Source organism: Sminthopsis crassicaudata, chromosome 4, assembly GCF_048593235.1.
Source record: "Sminthopsis crassicaudata isolate SCR6 chromosome 4, ASM4859323v1, whole genome shotgun sequence".
Classification (NCBI taxonomy): domain Eukaryota; kingdom Metazoa; phylum Chordata; class Mammalia; order Dasyuromorphia; family Dasyuridae; genus Sminthopsis; species Sminthopsis crassicaudata.
In genome coordinates this window covers 307,344,932-307,361,422 of record NC_133620.1, presented here as the reverse complement: position 1 = coordinate 307,361,422, position 16,491 = coordinate 307,344,932, and the positions used below count along the sequence as shown (strand labels likewise).

Genomic DNA, 16,491 nt, shown 5'->3' with positions numbered 1-16,491 from the left:
TAACAGCTTTTCTGGAAATTTTTCTCTCTTGGCCATTTACTTTTGGAAAAGAGCACTGGAGTTGGAGTTAGAGGACCTGAACTCAAATCTTTACTGACTTTGGGTAAATCACTTAATTTTGTGAGTCTCCACCTATTTATTTGTAAAACAAAGATTAATAATATTTGCAAAACCTACCTCATGGGCCTATGGAGAAGAAAGAATTTTGTAGGCTTTAAAGCACTTCATAAACAAATTATCTATCCATTTCCCCCTGTTATTAAAGTATACTTGCAGAAAGCAAGTTATCTGTCCAATTTTTATTCCTTTCTGGATCTCATCGCCCTTATACAAATCTCTAAATTCTTAATTATTTTTACTTATACCTCTCTTCCTTCCCTCTTCTAATTCTTAAATTGTACAGTGAGTAGAGCACTGGACTTGAAGTTAGGAAGAACTGAGTTTAAATCTGCTCCCTTGCTTTCTTGCTCTGTGACTCTGGGCAAGTCATTTAACTTGTCTCTCAATTTCTTTATCACAGGAAATGAATGAAGGATAGTAAAAACACCTGTTGATGAGGGCAGGATACTGAAGGAGAGGTGTGGCAGGAAATGGGTGAAAGTTTCCTTGTTCTCCAAGGCACCAGTTTGCAGGGAAGGAAATTCTCTAACTCACTCAAAGGCTGTGATTAAAAAAAAAAAAAAAAAAAAGACTTTTATTGTTAAAAAGACACCAAGAGAAAGACATCCTTGGTGGCAATATCATTCTCAAGAGAGAAGTGATTTTGCAAAGAGACATTTCCTGAAGACCTATTTTATACAGGAATCTAAGAATATGCAAGACCATTTGAGTTTGTATATAAAAGGAGACATTTTCTGGAGACTCATCTTCCTGTCTCCAGATGATGTGAGGCCATTTGAGTTTGTATAGCTTTTTGTTGGTGATTTTACATAACTTTACAGGGCTGTCTCAGGTAGTTTTACTCTCATCACTATGACAATTGAAAAATGCTTTACAAACCTTAAACCTCTAATAGCTATAAAATTGTATAAATATAAAATGATCATTGTCATTATTGGCTACCCCAGTGATAATATTTTTTAAATTTTATCTTATTTTTTAATAATAGCTTTTTTATTTTTCAAAATAGATGCAAAGTTTTCAGCATTCACTCTTTTTGTGGCAAAACTGGTTTTTTTATTATAACTTTTTATTTACAAAGCATATGCATGAGTAATTTTTCAACATTGACCTTGCAAAACCTTTTGTTCCAACCTTTCCCCGCCTTCTCCCCACCCCATCCTCTAGATGGCAGGTAGCCCAATATATGTAAAATATGTTAAAGTATATGTTAAATACAATATAAGTACATTTTTATACAGTTATCTTGCTGCACAAGAAAAAATTGGATCTAGAAAGAATGTTAAAAAAAACCTGAGAGGGAAAACAAAAATGCAAGCAAACAACAACAGAAAGAGTGGAAATGCTATGTTGTGGTCCACACTCATTTCCCATAGTTCTCTCTCTGGGTGTAGCTGATTCTCTTCATTGCTGAACAACTGGAACTGGTTTGAATCATCTCATTGTTGAAGAAAGCCACGTCTGTCAGAATTGATCAACATATATTATTGTTATTGAAGTGTGTAATGCTCTCCTGGTCCTGCTCATTTCACTAATCAGTTCATATAAGAAGTCTCTCCAGGTCTCTCTGAAATCATCCTACTGGTCATTTCTTACAGAACAATAGTATTCCATAACATTCATGAACCACAATTTGTTCAGCCATTTTCCAATTAATGGACATTGATTCAGTTTCCATTTTCTAGCCACTTTTTGTAAAAAGGGCTGTCACAAACATTTTTGTACATGTATTCCCTTCTTTGAGATCTCTTTGGGATATAAGCCCAAAGGATATGCACAATTTGATAACTTTTTGAGCATAGTTCCAAATTTCAGCATTCACTCTTTTTTTTCTAGATAATACAATATGTTTATTAATAGTGATGAGAGAAAGGAAAGGGGAAACCCCCGTTTGTCGGCGCAAAGATCCCATGAGGCGCAGTGTCCCCTGTAAATGAATTTACAGGCCTGAAAACCTAGATTGATAACTAAAAGGTTTATTGTAGGAATTTGGAAGTAAAGTTCAGTTAGAAAGACGCCAGGGCTGAAGGTGGCTGCTGGGCAGGCAGGAACCCTTACATGGCTGGAAGGATACCATGTGTTTGGGGGAAGGGCTCCTGCAAAGAGAGAGCTCCAATTTGGCCCTTTTATACCTAAAAGGATATTGTAGGCAGTACCCCAAGTTCTTGGCGGGCTTTTCAGTTAGCTCAGATTTGGTGGGGGCTGGGGGAAGCTGAGCTGATAGTGGGGGCTGGGCCTGGATATTCAAAAGGGTGCTTTTTGACCAGTATTTGTGAATCAAGGTCAGCCATGGGGGTTGGGAAGTCAGAAAGGAATCTTAAAGGGACCTCAACCCCTATCAATAGAAATATGACAAATGTGATATATGCTTCTCAGTTTTCAAAAAGAATTAGAAAAAAAATGGACAATTTTCAGTCATTTTTAATCTGACTCCTTATGACATTATTTGAGGTTCCTTGACAAAGATTCTGGAAGAGTGAAACACAGGACAAAAATTTTGGAGTAGTTTGCCATTTCCTTCTTCAATTCATTTTAAATTTTTTATTTTTAATTTTTACAAAAATTTTATGCATAGGTAATTTTCCAGCATTGACAATTGCAAAACCTTTTGTTTCAACTTTTCCCCTTCTTCTCCCCACCCCTTCCCCCAGATGGCAGGTTAACCAATACATGTTAAATATGTAAAAGTATAAGTTAGATACAATATATGTATACATGTCCAAACAGTTATTTTGCTGTACAAAAAGAATCAGACTTTGAAATAGTGTACAATTAGCCTGTGAAGGAAGTCAAAAATGTAGGCAGACAAAAATATAGGGATTGGGAATTCTATGTAGTGGTTCATAGTCAATTCCCAGAGTTCTTTTGCTGGGTGTAGCTGGTTCAGTTCATTACTGCTCTATTGGAACTGATTTGGCTCATCTTATTGTTGGAGAGGGCCTCGTCCATCAGAATTGATCATCATATAGTATTGTTTTTGAAGTATATAATGATCCTCCTGGTTCTGCTCTTTTCACTCACATCAGTTCATGTAAGTCTCTCCAGGCCTTTCTGAAATCATCCTGTTGGTCATTTCTTACAGAACAATAATATTCCATAATATTCATATACCACAATTTGTTCAGCCATTCTCCAAATGATGGGCATACACTCAGTTTCCAGTTTCTGGCCACTACAAAGAGGGCTGCCACAAACATTCTTGCGCATACAGGTCCCTTTCTTTTCTTTAAAATCTCTTTGGGATATAAGCCCAGTAGTAACACTGCTGAATCAAAGGGTATGCACAGTTTGATAACTTTTTGAGCATAGTTCCAAATTTCAGCATTCACTCTTACAAAACTTTGTGTTCCATGTTTTTCTCCCTCCCTCCCTTAAGTGCAAGTAATTCAATATAAAGTAAACATGTGCAATTCTTCTGAACATATTTCCACATTTATCATTCTGCACAAGAAAGATCAGATCAAAAAGGAAAAAAAAATGAGAAGGAAAACAAAAAGCAAACAAACAGCAATAAAAAAGTGAAAATGCTATGTTGTGGCCCACACTCACTTCCCACAGTCCTCTCTGAATAAATGTGTTCTCTTCATCACAAAATCTTTGGAACTGGCCTGAATCATCTCCTTGTTGAAAAGAGCCACATCCATCAGAATTGATCATTGTATAATCTTGTTGTTGCTGTGTATAATGTTCTCTTCACTCAGCATCAGTTCTTAAGGCTCTCCAAGGCCTCTCTGAAATCATCCGGCTCATCATTTCTTATACAACAATAATATTCCATTACATTCATATACCATAACTTATTCAGCCATCACCCCCTGATGAGTATTGACCCAGTTTCTAGTTTCTTGTTTTTTGTAAAAAAAAAAAAAAAAATCTATTGCATTTGTACATATGGCTTCTTTTCCTCTTTTTTATGATTTCTTTGGATACAGACTCAGAAGAGACACTGCTGGATCAGAGTCTGCAGTTTGATAATTCTTTGGGCATAGTAGTAATGATACTTCTCTTAATCTTCTGAAGCCTCACTTTTTCTATACTATCTGTTCTCAACCTGATCTGCTTTTATACCGGCTCCTATTGAATTCCTTTCCTTCCTATTAATTTCTGACTTGTCTTTGAACTACAAAGCACCACAGCTAATTCTCTACATTCTTATGCTGTTTTGTAAGTAGTTAATGATTTTCTAAGTTTGAACATCTTTCCTCTCTGGAAGTGTCACCATTTTTTCAATTTTATGCTTTGTTTCAGATGGTGATTCCAAGATTGAAAATGGGAAAGTGATTACAAAGATATATATTTTTGCAGAAACAGAAACATTGACAGAGGTGTGTGGCAAACATAGTAGGGACATTCTTCAGGGTTCTGATTGTGGAGGAGCCAGTGAATTTGAGGAGAAAAAGAACTCCTTAGGAAAAAGACTACATAATTGTAATCACTGTGGGCTGAATTTTGCTTGGAATTCAGTTCTTATTAGGCATCAGAGAATTCACAGTTTGAAAAAACCTTATGAATGTGATGAGTGTGGGAAAAACCTTCAATGTGTGTTCAGCCCTTTTTCTACATCAGAAAATCCATACTGGGGAGAAATTCTATTTCTAATTGGTGTAGAAAAAGTTTTAGTTGGAGCTCCAACCTCATTAAACATCAAAGAATTCATACTGGGGAGAAACCTTATAGATGTGTAGAGTATGGGAAAGTCTTCCGCCAGAGCTCAGATCTTATTCTACACCACAGAATTCACACTGGAGAAAAATCTTATCATTGTGACCAGTGTAGTAAAAGTTTTAGTCGGCGCTCAGATCTTGTTAAACATCAGAAGATTCACAGTGGGGAGAAATCCTATCCATGTAACCAGTGTGGAAAAGGTTTTAGCCAGAGTTCAGATGTTATAAAACATCAGAGGATTCACACTGGGGAAAAACCATATAAATGCCATGTATGTATAAAAGCCTTATAAAAGTCAGAGCTCAGATCTTATTCTACATCAGAGAACTCACACTGGGAAAAACTGTATCGATGTAATCAGTGTAATAAAAGTTTTAGTAGGAACTCAGATCTTATTAAATATATAAGGATTCACACTTGTAAATGCAATGAGTGTGGGAAAGCCTTTAATCAGAGCTCTGTTTGTATTTTACATCAAAGAATCCACACTGGGGAGAAACCTTATCCATGTAGTCAGTATAGCAAAACCTTTCGTCGACTCTCAGACCTTATGAATCATCAACAAATTCATACTGGGGAAAGACCTTACCCCTGTAATCAGTGTAATAAAAATTTTAGTAGGCGATCAGACCTTATTAAGCATTATAGAACCCATACTGGGGAGAAAACTTATGAATGTGATGAATGTAGAAAAACTTTCAGTCAAAGCTCTAATCTTATTCTGCATCAGAGAATGCATACTAGAGAAAAACCCTACTGGTGTAATCAGTGTAGTAAAAAATTTAGTCGTCAGTCAGACCTTATTAAACATCAGAGAATTCACACTGGGGAAAAACCTTATGTATGTAATCGTCGTGATAAAAGTTTTAGTCAGAGCTCAATCAGAGCTCAGATCTCACTAAACATCAGCAAATCCATACTGGAAAAATGCCTTATAAATGTGAAGAATATAAAGTCTTAAGTCAGAACTCAAACCTCATTCTTCATCAGAAGATCCACACTGGAGAGAAACATTATCAAGGTAATTAGTGCAACACAAGTTTTACTCAGAACTCAGATTTTATTAAACATCAACGAATACACCCTGGAAATAATTTCTCCAGATGCACTGAATATGGGAAAACCTTTATTCAATGCTCACCTCATTGTAGTGAAAGTTTTAATCTGTACTCCAATCTTATTCATCACCAGAAAATCCGGGGGATGGGGGCGGGGAAACCATATAAATGTGAGGAATATGGAAAAACCTTCAGTGTATGTGTGAAACTTACTGACCATCAGAAAATCCACATTGGAGTAAAATCCCATGAATGTAATAAGAGTAGCAAAAGTTTTAATAAAGGCTCTGATCTTGCTAATAAAAAAGCCACAATGGAAAGAAACCCTATAAATGTAGCCAGTGTTAGAAGCCTTCAATGTATATACACATGTTTTTTAACACCAGAGAATTCACACTGAAGAACTCTATTAATGGCATGTGTGGGAAACTTTTTAATCAGAATTCAGCCCCCATTCTCCATCAGTGAATCTGCAGTAGGGAGCAATTTTATTCATGTAACTAATATAGAAAAATTTTAGTCAGGGCCCAGATAAACATCAAAAAACATATGTCATATGTGATGAAAAGAAAGGTCCTTAACCTAAAACCTATTTAATGTTACAAAATTTGAAATGGGGAGAAACTTCCAAGTATGATGTCATTGTAATAAAGAGTTTTAATCATATAACTGAATATTGTGACATCCACAAAAATAGAAGAACCTGTGTAAGGAATGTGGGAAAGCGCTTTGATGATATTTTGCCATTTTTAAAATATCCCACAAATTACAATTAAAAAAAAAAACTTTGGCAAACATTCAGATATACTTCTCATCTAAGAAGGCTCAAAAAAGAAAAATCCTAATAATTTAATTGATCAAATAGAATTTAGTGAACACAAACTTTCCATTTAATATTCAGAAGCCATACTGGGATCTTGGAGAAAACTTCTTTAATCAATATTGTATTGGCTTGACTTTTAGTATAGTGCTTTTCTTGCTCCAAGAAATTTTGAGAGTCCTAGCCATATGTGCGGAAGCCATTCCTATATTCCCTTACATGTGGACATACTATACTTAGTTTCCATTATTGTGAGAGCTATGGTATTCAGTTTTCTCTCAGAAGTTCCTCTTTAATCATGTTTCATATATATATATATATATATACACCCATGAATGTGAGCATATGAATCCCTATGTGAGAGAGTGAAAAATAGGAGCACACCCATATGTGAGCATATGAATCCCTATGTGAGAGAGTGAAAAATAGGAGCCACTAGATAATATATTTTGCTTCAGTTTCCTCTTCTGTAAAAATGAGAAATAAAACTAGTACCCACCTCACAGGGTTGTTGTGAGTAATAAATAAGATAATCGTAAAATTCTTAGCACAGTGCCTGGCACATTGTAGGCACTATATAATGCTAGCTATTATTATCAAAGATAGATATTTTAAAATCATCTGCAAGGTAGCACAGGCACTTTAATTTTTTTTTTTAATAAAGTTTATTTTTCTCTCTGTCTCTTCTCTTTCCCCACTGGAAAAAATTAAGTTTAATAGATGTGAATAATCATATAGAATCAATTCTCACATTGACCATAACTAGAAATCTATCTCATTCTGAGTCTTGAGTTCATCATTTTTCTGACAGGAGGTGAGTAGCATGTTTCATCTTCAATATTCTGGAATCATGATTAATTACGGTATTGTTTAGACTTCTTAGATTTTTTCAGAGGTATTTTTCTTTTCAGAGTTATTCTGATTTTGAACATTTAATTTATCATTTAATTTTGTATCACTTCCAGCCTTCTCAGACTGAAACTTCTCTTTTCATGATTTTTAGTAGCATAATAGAATTCCATTACATTTATGTATCATGATTTGTTCAGTCATTCTCATGACCCTTTTTAGTTTTCAATTCTTTATCACTACAAAAAGAAATGCTACAAATAGTTTTTGCACATATGAGTCCTCTTCTTTATTCTTTCAGTTCTTTGGGGCCTAGTATTGGTATCACTAGGTCAAAGAGTAGTTTAGTAACTTTTATGGCATAGTTCCAAATTGCTTTCTGAAATAACTGGACCAACGTATTCACCAAAAGTGTATTGGTGTTTCTGTTTTCAGTCCCTCCAACATTGGTCATTTTCTTTTATTGTTAATATTTGTCAATCTGATAAGTATAATATAAAATGTCAAAGTTGTTTTAATTTGCATTTCTCTATTAGTAATTTGGAACATTTTTTCATATGATTCGATTGCTTGGATTTCTTTCCTGGAAAACTACTTATTTATATTCTTTGACTATTAATCAATTAGGGAATGATTCATAAATCTAAATTCAGTTTTTATATATTTTTTAAATGAGACCTTTATCAGAGAAACTTATTTCAAATATTTTTCCTTAGTTAATTATGCCTGTCTTAATTTTAACTATATTGTCTTTGTATTAAAACATTTTTAGTTTCACATAATAAAAACTATTCACTTGTTTGGTCATAAATTCTTCTTATCCATAAATCCAAAAAGAAATTGCTTTTACTTCTCTATTTTTTTTTTTTTTACTAGTGACCTGTTATATCTAAGTCATTTATACTTTTGGAGCTTATTTTAGTATTATGGTGGAAGGTTTTCTTCTAAATCTAATCTCTGCTTTTCTGTTTTCTTAGTAGTTTTTGTCAAACTGTAGCTTTTACAGTAGCTGGGTATTTAAGTTTTTTGAGCACTAAGTTTTTAGATTATTTACTTTTGTATTTTGTGTACCTAATATGTTCCTCTGATCAACCTAATTTTTTTAAACTAGTACCAGTTAGTTTCAATTATTTTATAGTATAGTTTGAGCCCTATAGTTTTCATTATTTCTTTTGAGAGCCTTAACATTTTGTTCCTCCCAATGAATTAGCCCAGGTATTCTAAATAGTAAAGAGTAAAACCACCTTTTTTTAATACTATTTTTCAGTGTTTACCATATTATTGATCGCAAATCAAAATTTCCTCAAGGAATGAAGGAAAGTTTCATATTAAAGTGTAAGATCTTGTCCATTGCATTTTGGAGAATTTTTAAGGTTTTTAACAAATAAGGTTCATTAAATAACTCTAGGTCTATATTCTAAGAATTGATATATTTAAGTTCAGAGATACTGGCCACCAGGTTAGCTACAGGATAATAAATTTCCACTATTTATTAAGGCCATCTATTAAGACAAAGAGAAATTGCAATCAGAATTAATGAAGGGATGACAGGATCACATGTTAACAGAATCACAGATCACTGAAGCATAATTTTATCCATGGGTCTTATAAAAATAACAAAGTTTTACTTTTGTGTTTATATCAAATGCTCTATTTAAAATAAATATTTAAGGTTTTTTTCACCATATTAATTTATCTTGTTTTTGGAATCCTTGAAACATTTGTATAAACAAATGTTTTATGCTATGGTGAACTTAGCACTATGTACAGAGGGAAAAAATGTATTTTATTCAACTTGTGTTTTAATCATTTAAGTTAGAAATTAATAAAAAAGACAGCTACCATACTTTATTAAGGTTATATAAATGATCATTAGGATTATACAAATGATCCAGTTCTGTTTACCTTCTACTATTAATTTGTTTGTTTCCAGAAGTATAAACATTGAACAGATATTTGCTTAGTATCTATTGTTGGAAATTTTTAACAGAGACTAGCACATGTATAGAGTGCCACTAATACAACTCCCTATGTAGAAAATGAAATGAAATAGAAATATTTTGGAGATATTTTGTACATATATAAATATTATAAAACTGGTTCTGGTCAGCTAACCATATAGCAAATAGAAGGCTCATTAGTTAACTATGGAGGCATTCAAAAGAGCCTTAGTCTGCACTCACATCTCTCTTAGATGGATCTCTGTGTTTCATTTGTTTGCATCAGTGGTGACAAAAGATGCTATGTGGGGAGAGGCTTTAGGATTTCTTATAAGGGGTTTGGTTGTTTGTTTACCTCAGCATCTGTGCTGGAAGATTAATCTAATTACTCCTTGCCAGAATAGAGACCCTGGGAGCAACCTGAGAGAACACCTTTAGAATGTTCTCTTTACATCTGTTTTGATTTGATCTAGAGAGAGAACTCACACTTAGAGGCAGAGCCCTAAAGGGAATATGATCAAGGCTCTCCCTCTGAGCATCTCTTTTAAAAGAAACTATGTTTTCTCAAGAAGAGACCTTGCACTCAAGTGATAAAACCCAGAAGTAACAATTAAAAGGAGAGGTGCAATCTGCAGAAATGTTGGTTTTCAGAGACTTCCTCCAAAAATCTACTTAATAACAAAAGATCCATTTAAGGCTGGGATGAAAAGAAGAAGTGGGATGACAAGCAAAAAGAGTATCCAAGATCCCCATGATGGAAATTGCTTTGTGGAGCCGAAGTTATATTTAACCCAATAGCAATTTTCAGAAAGGAGGATTCCACCAGATTAACAGAGGTTTTCACAAAACCCTTCCTTAATAGATCTTATTTTATTCATTGGCTATGGAGATTGATTTGACAATGACCTGTCAAAAAGAAGGGGTTTGAGATAGAAAGACCTGTCTATGGGACTTCTAGGGGCAGAGTCAAGATAGTGGAGTGGAATGAGGAAACATCTTGAGCTTTCCCAGTTTCCCTCAAAGACCATACGAAACTAAGCTTCTGAGCAGAGTCTGGAATGACAGAGCCTCAAGGAGGTGGAATGAAACTATTCTCCAGACCAAAACAAATTGGAAGAACTTCAAGAAAAGTCAGTCTCACAGGGGTAAAAAAGGATGGTTAGCCCAGCTCAGACAGTTTAGAGGAAAGCCAGGGATAAGGTCCTAATCACAAAAATATCATCAACCAAAGATCCTAAGGTTCTAATCACAAAACTATCATCAACCAAAAAGCTTTGGTCCTGGCTTGATAGCAAAGTAGACTAGTGGGACAGCCTCCAATCTCAATACAGAAGGCAAATTGCCAGCCTAGGAAACCAGGCAATAATAGGCAAAACTAGGTGAGGGCCTCTGTACTTAAAGTCAAGGCTCAGAGCTGCATGGTAAACTTGAGACAGTGTTCCTCATATCTGAAGAGTAGAAATTGGACATAAAAGGCACGAAGAAGGAAATTTTAAAAAGAGAAGGAAAGAAAATGAGCAAGAAACAGAAAGTAACCTTAGTCATAGAAAGTAATTAAGATGAGAGGGAAGACCAAAACACCAACTCAAAGAAAGACAAAATGGGTTAAAAACAAAACACTACTAAGGAGGGAAAAAGTAGAAAGCGAGAACAAAAGTATATACAGTGGAGAAAATAAGATGGAGGGAAATACAGAGCTGGTAATTGTAATGTTCTTTGATTCAATTTTCCTAGGGGTCTTTGGGACAGCCTTCCTTTCAGCAGAGCAATCACTTATAAGAGTAGCCAGGTGGTTAAAGTCCAAATCCTTTATTATCTCTTTCAAAGTCTTTCCTGGAGCCTGGTTAGCTTTCTTAAAGGCTTTCTGGAGTCTTGGTTTCAATGGAGAAACTGAGGAGAACTTGCCACTAAAGTGGTATGAGAGGGGATGAATGAATCTGAATCCAAGGGCTTGTTCTTCAGCTTCCAGTCCACTTGTCATCTCTGGCTCTCTCTCTCTCTCTCTCTCTCTCTCTCTCTCTCTCTCTCTCTCTCTCTCTCTCTCTTTCTCTCTCTCTCTCTCTCTCTCTCTCTCTCTCTCTCTCTCTCTCTCTCTCTCTCTCTGTCTCTCTCTCTCTGTCTCTCTCTCTCTCTCTGAGGGCTTTTTGAGTCCCAGCTCTACACTGAGTAAAAACCAATCATTATATCACTAAAAAACTATTGTTTGTTGTAAGATTAAATCAATACTATTGAACTTAGAGGACTATTAATCACCATGCTAAACTAGATAACCATTGTCTCATCAATTCCATTGCATTAACACTTTGTAAGAATCCTTGTTTCAAGTTCAGAGTTCTGCCCATAATAGGTAATCATAACTGTTAGGATTACTAGGTGAGAACTCAGGTTGTCTGGACAGTGACAAGGTGAGAATTCAGGTTGTCTGGACAATTACAAGGTGAGAACTCAGGTTGACTTGACAGTTCTCTGGCTCAGACCTTTGGTTTGGGCCTTTAAAGGGAGTTTACACCTTAGGAATTCTAAGAGGAGCAATCTCATTGGTTGGAGTACTTCTTCCAAAAGCCTTGCATTATCCCACGCCCATTCTCTGGGAGGATAAAAGAGGACACCACTCCAGAGATAGGAGAAGACTCTGCACTACATCAGGCTTGACGGGGCTCTCTGCAGGAAGGGAAGTCACTTCTCTGGACAAGAGTAAACGGCAACTGCCTGGAGACAACGGTTCTCTACAGGAAGAAGAATCTGTCCGAGAGATTTGAGTTGACACAGCAGATCTCTTCCCAGAGAGCGATCCGGCAGCTTCTGGAGATGACAGCTCGCTACACATAACTGTGAATGGAAATGGGGTGAACTCTCCCATAAACCATAAGCAAGTAGCAGAGTGGATTAGAAAACAGAATCCTACAATGTGTTGTTTACAAAAAATACATTTGAAACAGAAAGATACATACAGAATAAGGGTAAAAGGCTGGAGCAGAATTTATTATGCTTCAGCCTAAACAAAAAAAGCAAGCATAGCAATTCTGATTTCAGATAAAGCAAAAGTAAAAATAGATTTAATTAAAAGAGATAAGGAAAAAAAAATACATCTTGTTAAACAGTACCATAGACAATGAAGTATTATTGATTCTAAAAATATATGCACCAAGTAGTAGAGCACTCAAATTCATAGAAAAGTTAAGCCAGTTACAGGAAAAAATAGATAGCAAAACTGTTAGTGGAGGACCTAAACCTCCCCCACTCAGAATTAGATAAATCTAACCACAAAATAAGCAAGAGAGAAACTATGAAGATTAATAGAATCTTAGAAAACTTAGATATAATGAATAACCTCTGGAGAAAATTGAATAGAAACAGAAAAGAATACATATTTTTCTCAGTAGTGCATGGCACCTACAAAAAAAATGATCATGTATTATGGCATAAAATTCTCAACAGTCAAATACAGAAAGGCAGAAATTGTAAATGCTTCTTTTTCAGAACACAATGCAATAAAAATTATATTCAATAAAGGCCCAGAAAAAGATAGATTTAAAGCTGATAGGAAATTAAATAATCTAATTCTATAGAATGAGTAGATCACAACAAATTGTATAATTAATAATTTCATCCAAGAGAATGACAATGAAACAACATACCAAAAACTATGGGATGCAACCAAAGTAGTTCTCAGGGGGAATTTTATATCTCTAAATAGTTACATGAATAAAATAGAGAAAGAGGGGATCAATGAATTGGGCATGCAACTAAAAAGTTATAAAAAGAACAAATAAAAGACTCCCAATTAAATACCAAATTAGAAATTCTGAAGCTCAGAGGAGAGGGTAATAAAATTGAAACTAAGAAAATGATTGAACTTATTAATAAAACTAAGAGTTAGTTTAATGAAAAAAACAATCAAACATAAATATTTTCTTAATTTGATTAGAAAAAGGAAAGAAATTATCAGCATCAAAAATGAAAAAGGTGAACTTACCACAATAAAAAAGAAATTAAAGTAATAATTAGGAGCTATTTTGTTCAACTGTATGCCAACAAATATCATGATCTAATTGAAATGAATGAATATTTACAAAAATTGAAACTGCCCAGAATAACAAAAGAGGAAATAAATTACTTGAACCAACTTAGAAGAAGAAATTGAACAAGCCATCAGTGAACTTCCTAAGAAAAAATCTCCAGGAATAGAACATGTTGTTTTTCTCAAAATTTGGTCAGTGGTTATGAAATGTTTACTCCCTTAAGAGGGTCTAGTTAATAGTCAAAAAGCAAATATCTCTTCCCTCTACCTCTACCTTTCTCTATAAAATACCCATCCTGAAGTATCCCCTTAGACCAACCAGTGCCCTAATGCTGGTTGGTCCCATTCTGCTTTATAGGACAATAAAGTCTTTTCCTTCCAGGTAATTCTTACCTATTGAACTTGCTTTCCCAACATATATTCCACTCATTCATATATCCTTCCTATAGTTAGGGATGAAGGGAAGGGAGAAAGAATAAATGTTCTTAAAGTGGCAGCTGTTAGTGAATCACCTAAATCTTTCCAAGGCACACACACTTCCTTTCTACACACATGGAGTCCTTTGGAGAGGATTTTAGGACCCTGAGGGTCAAGAACACAAGAAGTTCCCATTTAGAGAGAATTTATGAGTTGATGTACAGGAACACAGAACTAGGGATTTTAGAAAAATAGCAGACTTTAGGACTCTGAGGTTTCAGGATGGTAGAATCTGGGGATTTTGGGACTCAGACCTCCCACTATCCACATTGTCTGGGAAGTAAACATTTCTATAATTTAGGCTGAGGTTATCTAGGAACCCAGATAGCCCCAGGGCTCCCTGCTTGCTATTTTTGCAGCCAGCTTGAAAGTGTTCTGCCCAGAGTCTTATTTGTTCTTTTACTGACATATATATACATCCTGAGATGTAGAGGGCAGGAACTCTGAAAAGGTGTACTTAAATCTAGGATGGCAGGGTATTTATAGTTAAGTACCTACTCAGTGTGAGATAATGGTTCTCTAGGCACATACTTAATGTAATGTAATGATGTAATCAATCTAGTTGGTATATAATTTGGATAATATGGTGATGTAATGTTCTATAAATGTGTATGCTTAGTGTAGTTGCACATGCTCAGTGTGAGGTAGTGATGTAAGCGTACTGGAGTATTTAAAGGGAGTCTCAGATTCAGAACACTCACTCAGCTGAAGCCCTTAGCCCTAGCTCTCAGAGAAGACTTCAGGTTCCAGACTCCAGATTCTAAATTCTAGACTCCATCTTTGACCAGCCACATGGCAGGTCTCCTGTGTCCTTCACTTCTCCACTAAGACCAAGGACTCGGGCTGATCCCAAGGCCCACCAGCAAGCTAGCCTGAACATTACAATCAGACAAAGCCAAAAAATGCCATATAGAGATAAAGAAATGATATTATGCCAAAAGAAACTATAGAAATAAACCAATATTAATATTAAACATATTCTCAAAATAATTTGGTATCCAAATTCTTTTTTTTCCCCTAAGACAATTGGGACTAAGTGACTTGCAAATGGTCACACAGCTAGGATGTGTTGTGTCTGAGATCAGATTTGAACTCAGGCCATCCTGACTTCAGGGCTGCTAATAGCAGCAGTCCTATCCACTGTACCACCTAGCTGCCTCTGTTTCCAAATTCTTAAAGGAAAAATTAATCAATTATGAGAAGACAGACAAATAGCACAATAATTGCAGGAGGTTCTTATGTTTCTCTTTCAAATTTGTAGAAGTATAACTGAAAAGTAAAAGAGAAAATACAAAATTAACTTGCTTGAGAAACTTGAGTTAAAAGATTTATGGCATCTTTGAAATAGAACTACTACTACTATAATTTTTTTAAAGCATATCTTCTTGATACCACAAGAAACTTTTTCTTTTGTTTGGAAGCACAGAGGTATTGCTCCCCCCCAAAAGATAAAAAGACAGAAATACATCTTTTAAAAATAATAACACAAGAAAAAATAATAATCAGTTTGGGAAGAACAAACAAAATGCATGCCTAAATAAGGGTATGGAAATGAAATTTTAAATAATATATAAAAGAATAAATTATAAAAGCTATTAATAATTATGTGAGAATGTGATAATGATGAAATTAAATTTCTGGATTGAAGCTAAAATAGTCCTCAGGAAAAATCACATCCACACAACACATATAAACAAAATAGGAAAAGAGATACTTGATGAAATGAGTATACATTTAAAAAACTAGAAGCCCAACAAATAAGTAATGTTAAAAGCACAAAAGAAGAAATATTGAAAATTAAAAATGAAAGCTGTTAGAAAAAATACTGTAAATATTGTCATCAAAACCAAGTTTTTTAATTTGAAAAGACTAATAAAATTGATAAGCCTTTAGACAAACTGATTTTTTTTTTAAAGGGAGAAAACCAAATGAACGAAATAGCAAATGAACAATGTGAAATCACAACAAAACCAGATAAAATAAAAAGAATTATTATAGTTACTATACATAACTATATGCCAACAAAACTGAGATAAAAAAAAAGAAATAGAGTAATACCTTCAAAATATATATTTAAAAAAACTAAAAGAAGATCAAAGAGAAATCTTAAATAAATCACTGTTAGAAAAAGAAATAGAACTAGGTGAAAAGGAAATGCAGGGGAAAGGGCAATAAATCCTGGCCCTAATGGATTCATAGGAAAAGTCTATCAGACTTTTGAAGAATGATTAGTAGTATAAGCATCTTTATAAAATAACACTTTCCCAAATAAATACTGGATTAAATAGTTCTAGAAATATTAGCAACACACATAAAAACAAGAGAAAGAAATAAAAATGCAAAGATGGGCAAAGAGGAGACAAAACAAAAAAATATCCCCCCCCAAAAAAAAACCCCTCAAGAAAAATAATTTTTTTAAAATTATGTTTCAATTTGTATTCAGTTATTTCTCTGGATATAGATAGTATTTTCATCATAAGTCCTTTAGAATGAGTCTTTGATCATTGTATTGTCAAGAATAGCAAAATCATTTACAGCTAA

General features: G+C 34.5%; 1 protein-coding gene across 1 annotated transcript in view; it reads right to left on the bottom strand.

Annotated features, from left to right (window-relative positions):
- Window positions 1-1,438: 1,438 nt before the first annotated feature.
- The window catches only part of LOC141541022 (zinc finger protein 24-like), a 67,426-nt gene continuing 52,373 nt past the window's right edge, over window positions 1,439-16,491 (bottom strand). The window contains exon 5 of the mRNA XM_074265080.1: window positions 1,439-1,581. Within this exon, the coding sequence (XP_074121181.1) occupies window positions 1,484-1,581 (98 nt within the window). The 3' untranslated portion in view covers window positions 1,439-1,483. The remainder of the gene's footprint in view (window positions 1,582-16,491) is intronic.